Below are 14,967 nucleotides of genomic sequence, written 5' to 3' on the forward strand. Positions count from 1 at the left end.
AAATATCAGCTCTTCATTAAGGTCATCATCTCTGTGGTGCAACTTCGTTGCAAAGACTTCGTTTAAGCATATTACTCTGTCGTTACGCTTTTATCTATGTTCTTCCAGAGCCTCCCTTCCTTCACCTGAAAGCTCATGCTATTTCTCCTCACTTTTGAGCTCTTTCATGACCAAGGTCTCTTAAATCCATCACATGTTATTAAGATGGTGGTTTTGATCCATCCACTTGTTAGGGCTGTCAGAAGAGAATTTTTGTATTTCTTATAGGCAGACCTAAACACAGGTCACCCTAAACACCTCCAATGTCCGCTATTTATCAAAGAAAATGTCTTCTCAAAAATCCCGGGGTTCAACAATAGTCTAACAGACAAAGCACTAAGACCACTTTCTGTCACAATGGTCAAACCCTTACTTGCTTTCACTTTTTCCCATGCCTCTGCTCCTATGTTGATGTCTCTTACTGCAGATAGGAAGTTCTTAGTGGCAGAACCTGTTTTCTGTTCCACACTTGTGTAACAGGCAGCACAGGGGTATCCTGATCTGATTGATACAGCGATCTCCAACACAGCATAACAGCAGTGATACCTGACCATGCAGCATTAAAGAGAATACAAGGAGTCAGGATCGGACAGTGGAGTTACGTTCAACCCGACAGTCACTGCTATTGCACCCAAGCTATGATAAACCTGCAGTGAATATATTATCAGAACATGATTTTTTTTAAAAAAAATAAATTTAAAAAAAGGTTTTCTGAAAAATCACAGAATGGTCAGGGTTGAAAGGAACCTCTGGAAATCATCTAGTCCAACCCCCTGCTAAAGCAGGTTCACCTAGAGCAGGCTGCACAGAGCCTCATACAGGAGGGTTTTCAGTATATCCAGAGAAGGAGACTCCACAACCTCTATTACTGTGCAAAATGCAGAAGGCATGAGAGGCATATACCAGACAGCAGCTGCCTGAACAGAAACACTGCAGACTTTGAAAGTGTTGCATGTGAAGCAAGCTGTTGCATTTTCAAAGTACAGTTCTTATGACGACAAATTTTCTTTGCTGTGTGTAATTATTTGTATAAATGTAATTGTAGATTTCAACGTCTTGTTCTGTCCTTTTCTTTTTTTCTTCTGGCTTACTTTGTTATTTCTTCTGGTTTACTTTGTTATTGCTATCTTTATTCAAATGAATACACGCAAGTAAGATGTTTGCATATAGCAAGATTATTTCCTCCTTCCCCTGCCCTGCCAAACACACAATTCACTGAATTACAGAAACATGGAGCTGGATCATGTATAAAACATTCATCACAGATGTCTACTGAATTCTAGGGAAGGGCTTTCACAGCCTGTGCTTAAATATCCTTGGAAGGTTTTTCTGTATCATTACATCACTCAATGAAAGAGAAACAAATTACTTCTCTCTTCAGGTAACAACTGATCTATGTCCTGCTTATCACAGCTTTTTATACTCTGAAAGTCAGCTCTTCCATCAGTGTTTTCTTCCTGGGAAAAACAAATCCTTCAACTTTTCTCCCCATTGATGGCTTTTAAAAATCCATTTCCTTTATCTCTACCATTCTTTAAACATTTATCCTTATCCTTCCGGAAGCTCAGGCCATGGTATTTCAGCTGAGGTCTCCACAGCACCAGGCAGAGAATAGTCATTTCCCATGTCCATTTAGCCTCTCCATCTCAGAACACCTCTCATGGAAGTTCAAAGCACACAAAACACTGGCAACACATTTTTACTCACAGTTACATTTTAACCTCTAAATGACCTATTATATTATGACCTTACAGAAAAAATGTAAGTGCTAAAAGTGCAGTACGTAACTTGGTGGAAAATCTAAAACCATTGCTCATGTGTAGCTCCCCCCACTTTTGCATGTGCATTTAAAAAGACAGACGCCACAGAACCAGGCATTTTGCAGCTTCAGTGTGAAAACAAGAAGCATTAACTGGAGAAAAACATAAAAAGTACCCAACAATTTCTTTACAAAAGTAGATATGGCTTATTAAAAAAAAATAGCATTTCCTTCATGCTCGTGTCCCATAAGTTTAAAAGACCTAAATCACTGTAAGCCCTTCCTTAAAAGAAAGCTCCTAGAAAAAGTCATATAACGTCATTGTAACGTAATCATTACAGATTACACTACACTATGATGCAATCACAAAGCTGGAGACTCCACGGCTTGTAAATATGACTAAAGAACATAAATTTGTATCTCCTCAGTCCAAATACAAATGTAACATTGCAGATCTCCACAACAAACAGATTTCATGTGCGTAAACCAGTTTCTAGCTGGAAGGTCACATCAAAGCGTTATATAGTTTAGAAATTACCGTGAGTATTCATTTTTAAGAAAACGAATAAAAGAAAACAAACTTTGCATCATAAGAATTTCTCAGTCTTCACTAAGTATGGAAGGAGCTGTTCAGAGCTAGTCTGAAGTGATCTTTATTTTTTTGGTCTCTCCACAGTTATGATTAACTTCCTTCCTCGTTCTGCCCAACACCAAAACAACTCTATATTCATTTTCTAACAGCACTAACCACCACAGTCTCAATCTTTTTCTTTGTAAATCCAAGGAGACAATTGAACTGGGTTTCCAAATGAACAGCAGCAAGAGCGATAGACCAGTGGTGCCCCTAGTTCTCGATTGAGCAAAGGATGGCAATGACAGTCCCCCTCATAACAAGACTCTTAACCAGTCTGGCAAGACATTTTGTCCAGCTTCAAAGGAAACAACCTTCTGCTTCCATAGACTAAAGGGAAGGTTGGTTACGCCCCATACATTCTCTTTGTGTTTAGTTCCATACTAAGAGTGCTTTTTTGTGGTCTGCAGTGAACTTCACCTATTCTTTAGCTTTCAGAATAAACTGTATGTTAAAACAGACTTTATTGAGAATATTTATGATTTGCTCTTCCATTAGTAAGAAGATTTATGTTGTAAAAAGAAGAACTTGGTAATAAACAGACACTTAGCGTTGCAAGACATTACTAAACCCATAAAGCAGCAGTATTGTCAACTCTGTTATGCAAAGTAAAGATGTCAGGATAATTCACACAAAGGTAAAATGCCAAAGATTAAACATGCAATGAGAGTATGTCACTCAACAAGGATGTAACATCAACAGAAAATTAGTGTACACCAGCTCTCAGCAAGGAAAGGCCTCATGACTTTGAGGGGACCCCACCTCTGTGTTCCACACAATGAGCATGTCCCTCCTTTGAGCTGCCAGGTAAACACATTTCCTCCTTACTTTCCAGATTCATAGTTTGTCCCCAGAACCAATAATTTCTGAGTGCCTCCTGCCCACAGCTGCGCAGGTGCACCAGTGTATTATCCCCTGAAAAGCAGCCACCTGCCTACCTCTCCCATACGTGACAGATGCCTGGCAGACTCAATACTGAATCACAAGACAATCGCTTTTAGAAACGTGCTGTGGGTGGTCTCGGTTATGTTCAGGATGTCATAAAAACATGCTGGAACTGTCAAAACAACTACCCTTCACTGAATTTGCTATTAGAATGGTAATTCACAGACTAAGTTTTCCTGACAAGTTTTAGTTAAAAACTGCAATAAGGAGAAAGAAAAGCACCCCTCTTTATAAAGTGACAATATTGTCCAGTCATTTTTTAAGATCTGTCTGGAGTAGAAGAGATGCAAGCTCTTTCTTCCCCCCACCTCCCTCAATCTGCAAGCCTACTAAACCCAGGGATTTAATTCTAGCCCCTTCAATCAGGCATGCTTTATTTCTAACCTTCTTACCACTCCTATTTAATCTTTCCTTGGGACTGTGCACAGAGCTACAGCAAGTCATGCAACCCACTGATCTCCACAAGGAATGCAGGAATAGTAAGTTAATAAATAAGGATGGATTCCAGGACAAGCAATGGCCACAAGGTATTTGTAGGAATTAAGCACACTATCCTGTTTCCTACAAGCTGTTTTCACACAATGTCTATGTTGGGCAAATTAGAGCTGGATGGTACAGAACTGCAAGTTATTTTTTGTTTCGGCTGGTGGGGGGCGGATATATTATGTTTTTTCAAGTTGCAAAGCAGACTGAGAAATGGTAATATTAGAAACCTGACATTTTGCACTCATTCTTGCTTGCATAACCATACGTTTTTATACCAAATGGGATTCCTCTGATGATTGTAATGATCTTCTGTTTTGCATGATGTTACTTAAAAGATTTTTGCTATAGTCTCAAGACCTAACATCATGCAAAACAGAAGAGCATCATCCAAGTTCTATGACACACTTAATTTATAACAAATACTTAATACCTCCCTCTGCTCAGCTTGCTTTTTTTCAAGAGTAACAAGGAAGTTTCATAGCGAATACAGTCAAGTTTTAAAACACGCCAGCTGATGATAGTCATCTGATCTTTGAAACATTCTCCTTATGAAGGCATCACACTTTCTCAGAAAAACCAACAGCACTTACCCTCATCTGTAGGGTTGAACCCACAGATATCACAGATACATCGAACCCACTTATTCATCTCCTCCTCGCTGTCTGCTACCAAATAGAAAACTCTGTCTATGGTGTTGATATCGAAAATATAACTGTTTTCAAACTCTTTTTTGTTGAATGTTAATCCAGCATCCACTTGTTGACACAAATTTAAGTCAATAATACGGATAGGCTTCTTGGCATGGTCATTTTTGTAGTACTCCAGCACATCCGGATCCCCCGTTAAACGGCCGCTGCGAAGGACAAACCATCTCCTCTTCCATGCCTGAAAATTGGAGAGAGGAAAAAAGAAGAAAAATTAGAAGGAAGAAATCATACTTCAAGACTGTTACCTTTTACGTATAGTTTCAGCCTGGGTTGAACTGAGTAATAATACACAGTTCAATTATAGTTCTAAGAGATTATATACCAGTTACCTACATTTAACAGAATCTATTTATGTATTTTTACAACAGAGGACTAAAGGATTAGTGCATTTGTATTTTAAAGTTTATTTTAGCTTTGCTTGTAACAAGGGGATATAAAATTACTGTTTACAAAATGAGGAAGGATGAATCCAATAAAGAAAAAAAGGGGGGAAGGGACCAGGAGGGGAAAAAAGCACACACAAAAAGCTTCTGAAGGAAGCTGATGTAGGCATAAAATGTATCTTTAAGTGGTGCATAATGTCTTGTTTCCAATATTTGCATTTTAACTCTGAATTTTTCACTGATACTCAAGGATAGTGACCTGCATTTAAAGAACAGACAATGCTCACATCGTATGCTTGTCTCAATGCTAGGGGAACTCTGCACTCAGAGCTTCATAATATTTCTACAACACTACATTATTATTTTGAAAACCATAAGAGAGATGGGGATGGAGAGAATGACCAAATGTTATAGCTTTACCACATAAAACCAGCCTCTGTGGAAGGCATGTCTACAGAAAAAAAATACATGTCACTATCTGACACCATGCTTGTTATACCAGCGTTCCTGCCGCTGCAGAAATAAGCTGGTCTGGGAGAAAGCACAACTAAGATGCCTCATCTTCCAACTAATCCACCACTGCCTTTCATTCCAGTGGGCCTCTGTCACCTGGCGTAATTCTCACCATGGATGCTAACTCAAACCAAGAAAACAAGGTTTGCATACAACTGTCCTGGCTGTTACCAACAGTATCTTTACTACCTTGCGTTGCTGCGTTTTGGTTCCTCAACTCTACCAGCAATACAGCATTCTATCTTAAAAGCTTCTTCATATACACAGATGCCAGGATAATGTGCACAGTAGAAAAAACCAGATTTACTGCCATTGCCAACTAGAAGAGCTACACTGCATTCACAGATCAAAATCTGAAAGCAGTCCGGACAGTGGGGAGCCATCACTGTTTTGCCCATTTGTTTTTATGCTTTTCAACAAAGTTGGAGACCTAGGCAAGTCAGCGCAGTAGCCAAGCCATTGCACATTCACTGCAGACTCACATCATTCCCCAAGGCACCCCATTTAAAACTTCCTTAGGATATTCAGACAAGGTCACCAGCAAGTCCTTTGGAAGGACAAAAACCAACAGAAGACATAAGAAAATAAAACAGGTGAGTAAGTACTCCTTTTGGCCCAGCCTGGCTCCATGTTAACCAAGGATAGGAATGAAATCAACAAGGATGGTCCCAGAAGAGGTCAAGACACACCATGTCCTTTACACACTGGGACACAGCTTTGAAAAAGTTTCTTAGTTAGTATTACAAAAAGATACAGACCCATCATCCTGAGGCACAAGAGTGTTGCCATTTCATTTTTATGTAGCTGTCACTTTCAAACAAACTAGTGGAGGGAGGACGTAAAAGAAAGTGAGAACTGCGCTGCCATCATCCAGCTCCAAACTAGCGCAGTCGGCTTTGCACTAGAGACTCACAAACCCCTCATTGTCAAGTGGGCATGCCTTTTAGCAGGGACAGGCCTAGGAAGGTATTAAGGAAAGATAGTACAGTGAACAGGAAAAAGGGGAAAACGCCAGACAGCTTAATTAAGGCCTGTGATCCATACTCTGACTACCAAGCCTCTAAAAGTTACTTAATTTTAAGGTAACTTTTATACCTTATAAAACAAGTATATTCACTGTAGTTGTGAATATAGCATCTGCCTTTCAATGTTGAACTGTGTGAATCAAGTCAAGGTCTCAAGCAACTATTTTCCCAGCAGCAGTAAGTTCAACTGGGCGAAGAGCAAGACACAGAAACATGTAACAGATGAAACACCCTCAACTTAGATTGTAACATGTGTAACAAACATGTAACAGATGAAATGCCCTCAACTTAGATTTCAAATGTGAGCATCTTCTAGTAGCACAGATGATAAGCACGGTTTAACAGCAACCCAAAACCACTAGCAGAGCCTTGTTTTCTGTTTCTAAATCAAGTGACAACTTCGATGCAGGAAACTTCAGTATTGAAGGCTCTCTCTCCAGACAAGGTTGATAACAGGTAACTGTTACACACCAAACTGCAGAACTGTTGCTTCAGAAACTAGCCTTATCTTTAACTTCTTTAGTCATTCAGTCATTTTCAAAGCATAAATCAGGAGGAAAGAGATTAGAAATAGGAGAGGAACAAGAGCAACTGAGAAGCACGATGCATTGTCTCACGATTTGTGTTAAAAAAATATGCAATGCTGTATTAACCAAGCAAGCCTCTTCTAGAAGTTTATTTCTAGTACTGTGTTAAGGACAAAGTTTCTGAACAATCCTGGCAATCTCTGTTGAGCATTAATGACTAAATAGGACTCTTAAAAATTCAGAAATTCGACCAACTAAATGGAATTTGCTTTCAGCCCTTCGGGCTACAAAATAGCAACTAAAAAATACTTAAAACGTTGCATTTAGCCTACCAGCACCTGCCACTATTTTTGAAGAGTTTTCACATAGTGCATATGTGAACGTTTATTTCAGTCATATAATGAGTCACACTCACTGAAACTGGCACAGATTACATTCAAAAACAAAAGCAATTCCATAAACTACACACTAACAAGGCAGATACAAAGGTTCTCTGGATTACAGTACAAAGCACAATTTAGCAGCAGAATAAAGCTTAAGGCTAGACAAGCGAACTGACATCAGCACCCTTGCTAATCATAGTACAAAAGCTCCTCTATATTTTGTCAAAGTGCAAAATGAGCCCACATAAATCACCCTTTGTTATTTGAAAATATCTGGGATTCTTAAAGCTTGATCTATTTTTAACATTTCAGCATTTGTTGTAACAAAAGCTGTACACTGCCTCACTGAAGTACAGACTACTGTGCTATATGTGTAAGGAAGAGAGCTTCTTCAGTAATGGCTTTCCAAAAAGAAATCCCTAAAAGAGCATGCACATGTGCAAATACATATTTATGTAAATTTAATTTTTTTTTTTTAACCCCTTTGGTCATTCTTGTTTGAAAATTTAGCATTTTCTTTTACAGAACATGTTACAGACTATTTCTCAATCATCAAAAAAGATGCAATTAGTTTTTAGTTCACAGGCAAATTACAGGTGCTAATTATCTGTCACACTACTGATTCAGCCATACAATATCAAACACTGGTTTTCTGTGCTAAAAGTCAACTGCATAAAGTTTGAGAAGTCAAAAAACAGGTAGTATGAGATTCAACATTTTGTCCCAATACAAGTATCATTTAATTCTGGAAAAATATTTAAGCACATAAAGGTGGTCTTTTATAGTGAAAGCCTTTTTCATATATATAAATGTGTGTTATTAATATAAACAGGGTTTTAGTTTAGTTACAAAACACTGCATGCAGACCAAATACCTAATTCAGAAGTAAAGTCCTTCTAAAAGTGTAATATGGCAAATGTCTTGAGAATGAAGTTCACCAAAAGCCTGTGTAAGCTTTGTAAATTATTACAAAACAAGGTTTAACGAGGTTTGCTGCTTTTGTTTCTGACTAAGAAAGGCCTTGTGTGCCCCTCAGCTTGTTTTCTCCTTTGAGCTGCAAAGCATATCAGCTGGCTTAACATAGGACATCACCATTCCTGCCAAACATTGTCCTGTTTGTATCATGAGACCATTGTATCATGAGACCATCATAACTACAGAAACAAGCTTGTTTGCTTGTTTTTGAGGTAGTCTAAAATGTGACAAGCTGCTCACCCACAGAGCATCAAATGATCAAAGGAACAGTGGAATCCTTTATTTTTCACACAGCATTTTGAGTAGGTTAAAACGCAAAAACAAGACATTCCTATGATTGTTTTTTCCACTCAGATACATGCAAACTGCTGACTTAAAAGCAAGTGAATCAGCTAAGAAATTGGCAGAAAGCATCATTTAGCAGTGTTGGGGGGTTGGGTTTTTTGTTTTGGGTTTTGTTTTTTTGGGGGGTGGGAGAGCAGGTTTAAAGACCGTAGTGGAACCCGTATGCAGTATACAGGTTTTACAATATAATCCCCTTAAGAAAGGTCTATCTGTTAAGAGAGATACAGCTACAACTTCCTCAATTTTTACATTCATGGATTAATTTTTTTCCCCATCATATGTATTCCAGATGTACCTCATTCAGCTGTTGGCTGTAGTTCAAAGATGTCGGACATAGGGGATGTATGTGTAAATGGAGAGGGAAAATAAGGAGGAAGGGGCAGGAAAGAGTAGATAATTTACATTTATATTTTAAAATACATTTAACCTTCCATTTGGACCCCCTCAAGCTGACGCTCAAGAGGCTAAAATAATTACATTAAATTTTTAAATAAAAGTTTAGAAATGTTATATCAAAGGCAACTTTTTTTTCTGGTCTATTTTTTACAGCATTTTCTGTTATGTGGTCAAGTACCTGCTCACTGATAAACTGGTCAATCGTCCTTCCTTGGTTTGCCAAGTATTATTACCCATGATACTCACTTCATTTAAAGCTGATTCTTCTCTTCTAGCATAGTTACCACCTTTTTTCTCTTGGGTAACGTCCAGTCAAAAATACACCTACAAACTGTTGAGCACTGGCTAAGCCCAAGAGGATATCGCTTACATCCTGCTCCAGCAGTACCACTAATAAATCTTTTCCCCATGTATGACCAGCAGACCTGGGAATAAAATTACAAATCTCAGACTTTCCTTCTCATCTCTCAAGTGTGCAGACATTTGTGCTTAGTTTTCATCTCTTTACTCCACAGAAAGTACTTAAAAAGGGCAGCATTTGGTGTCCTCCTTTCCCAGAGAAGTCAACTAAGACTTGGAACTAAGAAGCAACTTATCCAGGGGCACAAGGAAAGATCAAAAAAAAACCCCTGATGTTCTACAAACACATGAAAAAAAACATTTTCTTGCTCAGAACGAACTCATAAAGTAGAAGACATAAGAAGCATCAACCAGAGAGAAGGATGGGGGGTGGGGCGGGGGGCAAGGTCACTTCAAGAATACTCTCCTGGACATTTGATGAAGTCCGGAATGTATAGTTGAGCTCCTTTCATGTGTTTGCTAGATTTAAGCTTTTTGCACCCATCTATTTCATCTATCCCTCCTCCTTTTTTTCCCAGTGCAAAGGCTAAACAATATTGAAATTGCTGTATGTCTTTGACAAACAACAGGAAGAAGGATCACAAACAGAAGTTGAGTATTTCTTCTCCTTTTTGCCTCTACATTTCTAGTGTCCAGGTGTTCTGTTCATCACAGGAGATAAACACCTCTGACACAGCTTCACGGACTTGTACATTTGAACTGTGCTCTGCATCCCAACAGAAGCTCAAAAAAAAAAAGAGTGTTCCTTCACAATATGCTTCTTTTTAAATCCTGTCTGTGGTAGGCATAGACAACTGTCACTGATCAGCTTCATCCCACAAGGCACATATTTGGGAGGACTGCCGGGAAGTAGCCAAAAGAGGTCACATTAGGTAACAGTACTTCAATTACAGAACTTTACTTTTTCCACTTGCCACTCTTCCAGTTTGCAGAACTAACTCCAACAGGGTGAAATTTCAAAATTTCAGCTCACGTTTTCCCTGAGGAATTAACACTTGTGTATTTCTATCTGAAAATAAATTAAGGGGTATTTTTCAGAAAGCATTTTCTGAAAGTCTTTTAAAACTTTTTTTTTTAGCAAGGCCATATAATGACCACCAAAACTGAAGAATATGCAATTACTAGCTAATTCTGAAACCCATTGTCATAGCACCTACTGGCAACTGCCATTCTCTTCCCTAAAAGTGATGCCCTTATTCTTTTTTTGAACCGTAAGACAGAAAAACTAAATTGAGCACAAAAAAGCATGTTTAGTCTCTAATTTAATAGCAGAAAATGCACTTCCAAAGTTTGACAACACTCCAAATATTCTACTTTTAGTAGCATTAAGGACTACGAAGTGTAAACAGATTGCTGCAAAATAAACAAATGTGATACAAGGAAAACAGTGAACACATTATGACTTTCTTTAAATACTTAAGACTTGTTTTCCAGGAAGCACCATCTTTTCTCACTGAGCAAAATAAGGAAAAAACAGTCTCAGTGGAAGTTTCCACTCTCCTGGCCATCATCCTGATCATCTGTTCCGAATACACACAAGGCCAAAATTTCCTGTTTTCAAACTATTGTCACCATTTTCTAGTCTTGTGCTGTCGATTCTAACTTTAGCTTGTTAAATAAACAAAAGAAAACACTGAAAATACAGCAGAACAATACTTCCACACAGATTTACTGTGAGCACTGTTCCATAACTGACGTTTCAGCATGTGAATTAGTCTCCCAGCATTACACCACTACTTAAAGCACCAAAAAAGGTGCAATATACAATTCAGACAATGGAAGATTAAGTGCTGCTTTATTTTGTGAATTTAAAACTAACTCATAGTCCTTTCCATATTTCATGTGGTTCTTGTTTTGGGGGGTGTTGGGGTTTTTTGCATTTATTTTTTTAAAGCCTTATGCCTCTTCCCAGTATAATACTGCAGCCAGGTCTGTATCATCTAATTCACATTAAACTGATCCTTATTATGACTAGTATCATCAATGACTTCAATAAATACTTATCTGCAATGTCAGAAATTTTCTAATGACAAACACAATTTCTTTCCACCATACTGCTGCACACCAGAGAATTACCATCGTCATCATCTCTTCACCAAAGGAGAACCAATTCAGAGAGCTACACAGAGCAATTGCTGCAGATCTGCTTTGAGCCAGGACCTGAGCCTTCATTTCACTGTCTCCAAGCTAGGACCAGCGACCAGATCATCCCTCTATCTTTCTACATCACCTTATCCACTTCTTGTGCCTATAAATATTCTGTCATTTCTGATCACTTGCAAACTTACCTTTTCACTTCTACTTGTTCTGCTTCACACCACCCACCCTATGTGGCTAAGGCATAACTCCCTAACAGTCCTGCCAGCAACATATTCCCCATCTCAGACATTAGCTGTGCCACCTCCTCTCACTGCTTTGTCAGCAATGAAAACATAACGCTTGTCATGGCATGACGCTTGTTATGGCCCAAGGAGAAGTCTCTCTGTTGCAGGTCCCTTACCCACACGTCTATATGGCCTTGGGTTTCCTGCCCTGTTTCTCAGAAAGTCTCCAGAATTTGGTCTTTTCCTCTCTGATCATGAGCACATTCTGATCATCTCCCTTAGCCTTTCCCATATTCATCCTATTTAATATAATACTGCCAGGACAATCTCTCTTCTTTCACACTGATCACATCTTCCACTTTAAAAAATTCTCCATTTATTGACTTTTTTCCAGTTTTAACCCTCTCTTCCTATTTTTAGGCCTTTTCTTCTTAGGAAAGTCAATGCACTCACTGGAGTCCGTCTTGCAAGTCACCTCCTATCACTTTGTTCTACCATCGATACCAGATCTGGTTTATTTTTCCTTCTCTCCCGCATCCCTCAACTTTCTTCAACTTCTGAAGGCTCCCCGAACCAATAAGCAAGGGCATGACATCTCCTCCCTTCAGATTCCTCCTAAAGATCAGCCTCTTCGATAGTACTTACAATCACCCAACCAAATCACAATTTGGCTTTGCGTCAGATGGATTTATTTAAAAAGTAATGGTTCTGTGTATTCAGACAAAGGTTTGTTGGTGGTTTTTTTTTAAGTTGCTTCATTCTTTTCATCAGCTCTTAATTAGAAGTCACTTCCCCCCACAAGTCTTAATCTTAGAAAGCAAAACATTCAGGGTAGGTTCTGCCTTTTTTTTTTTTTTTTTAAAGTGTCTGTACATTACTTATCACAAGGATTAATACAGCGCTGACAAGACCCTCTTAACAAGACAAGCCAAAGAAGACACCAGCCGTGCTGCTTGACTCGAGTTCCACTGTTGTGAGCTCACGGGTGTACACTGTGACAAGCCACATGAGAGCAATGCACAGAAAAATAAAAAGTTTAGGATTTATAAAGACACAATAAAACCAAAGCTGAAAGGTCAAGCCATTGGTATCAATAATTGCTTTCCCACTAATGGTTTGCGATGAAATATTTCACCATATATTTTTATCTATTAATTTCTCATTTCCTAGGGCAACAGCCATTTTGAAGTGTTTATAACAAGGTGTGAAAAATCTCCATTCTTCCAGATGACAAGCCCGGTGCTTTTTGTAATATATTGTACAGATACACAGTTTTCCTGTTTTTTTTCTCGTTACTTGCCTGCATAGACACCTATCTTCATCACCTGTGAAAGGCTAACATACAAGGAAAAGTAAAACACTAGAACTATTTAAAAACATGCCATTACAACACTATTTTAGATCCTTTAAAGAACACTGCAGTTTCAACAAACATAGAATACATGCTTCACTGCTTCACGTTTGGATTACTCAAGCATGCTCATGCTGCATACAAAATAGAAATTTCTACAGATAACAGAGGCCAGACATTCTGCACATCGTCTTTTCCATAAAATATGCATAAGCTTAAAATACTGTAATTTGTACTCCCCATAACAAAAAGGGGATCTGAGCTACAGAAGCAGCAGATTCTCCAACTTCAATAGGGAATAATGAATTAAGGGGGGTTTAGCAATGAATTAAGAAGGACGGTCCAAAGATACCCTGTAATCTCTACAAATTGCCTCCCAACTAACAAGCCTGGTTTAACCTACTAGTTGTATGTATAATGAAAGAAGCTCCTATACATTCATTAACACACATGGAAAAGCCCCCAAAGGAAATTCCAGACAATATTTTACATAATCCCTATAAATTAAATTTAGGACATGTTGACACTCCATCCTTGTCCATTCCTCGTGAGAGCAAGGCTGTACACTAGCTGACATTTTTGCAAATGAAGTATCTGTAGACCAAAGCAGGAGCCTCTTTTGTGAGTCAGCCGCTATTACAGCAATGGAAGGGCTGATAATTATGCAAGTCACTTTACTCAGCCACAGTGAAGGGAAAGCTAAAGGAAATTTATTGTTCTGCTAAGGTATTACAGGGAGAATCAACACAGTCTATACCATGAGGCATTGCAAGGAATTTCTTATTCTAGGAAAGAAGAAGAACTAGGAAGGGCATGCTCGGCGCTTACTTTTTAGGACCAAAATTACTAGCTTTTCCATTACAAATCATCAGATCTGCAATGTGCATGAGCCAAGTGCACAGATATCGCAGGAACAGCTGCTAATAAAAGTAAAAGATAAGGTAAAGTACAAGTCAGCATGGTGTCTGACACATACCTTCTCACCTTACATCACTGAGAATATTTACCAACTAGGCTCAGCAGTTTTTTCTGAACAGAACTGGCCTGAAGAACTCCAGAGGAAAATCAATTTCAAAATAAACAAGCACTAAGTCAAAATTCTTTGCAAGACATTATGATATATAAATTGCTTTTACTATGCTAATTAAACTGAGTTTCTATTATAACAAAAAAGTTGGGTTTTCCAACACTGAAAAAACCATTCTTTTAGATTCCAGTCAGCTACATCACATACCAATAGCAAATTTAACTACATACCAGCGTACTTGAAAATTAAGATGCTTCAGTAAAATTACTTTGATTAGTTTACAGAATGCTCCTCTTACTCTCATCAACTCAGTTTTCTACTGTTTCCTAGACTGTAACAGTACCCTCATGACACGTATTAAGATCAACAGATTTGTAGAGTTAACCACTAAAATGAATTAATTTATCTTTTGTCCCTCCACCCCAAAGCAACCTTCTGAATCAACATTCACTCTGAAACCAAACCCTTCAAACAGCATTGCCACAATTGCTTACCACAAAGGCTGCACTGCCCCACTGGAGGAACCTGAGTGCCAGGACCCTGCCTCCGCCAGCCAGTGTCTGCTCAGGGCAGCTCCCTGCAAGGCTCCCTGTTGACAAAACTGAAGTACTCACACTAGTGTTTTAACAGCCAAGAAGTTACAGATGGTTCTTGAATAACAATACAAATATTAAGATAAACTAAGTGTTTTAGAGGGCTGTATTAACACATCTAAGCATGCCCACATATGCCTGTGACACACTGAAGCAATTCATCACAGAGCTTCTACTTGCACTTTGTGGCATAACAGC

General features: G+C 38.6%; 1 protein-coding gene across 5 annotated transcripts in view; it reads right to left on the reverse strand.

Moving 5' to 3' along the window:
- GAB1 (GRB2 associated binding protein 1) overlaps positions 1-14,967 on the reverse strand; it is a 101,494-nt gene that overhangs the window by 38,443 nt on the left and 48,084 nt on the right. For all 5 annotated transcript variants that reach the window (XM_037396940.1, XM_037396965.1, XM_037396929.1 and 2 more), the window contains exon 2: positions 4,451-4,745. In XM_037396940.1, the coding sequence (XP_037252837.1) occupies positions 4,451-4,745 (295 nt within the window). The remainder of the gene's footprint in view (positions 1-4,450; positions 4,746-14,967) is intronic.

This window comes from Falco rusticolus, chromosome 1, assembly GCF_015220075.1.
Source record: "Falco rusticolus isolate bFalRus1 chromosome 1, bFalRus1.pri, whole genome shotgun sequence".
Classification (NCBI taxonomy): domain Eukaryota; kingdom Metazoa; phylum Chordata; class Aves; order Falconiformes; family Falconidae; genus Falco; species Falco rusticolus.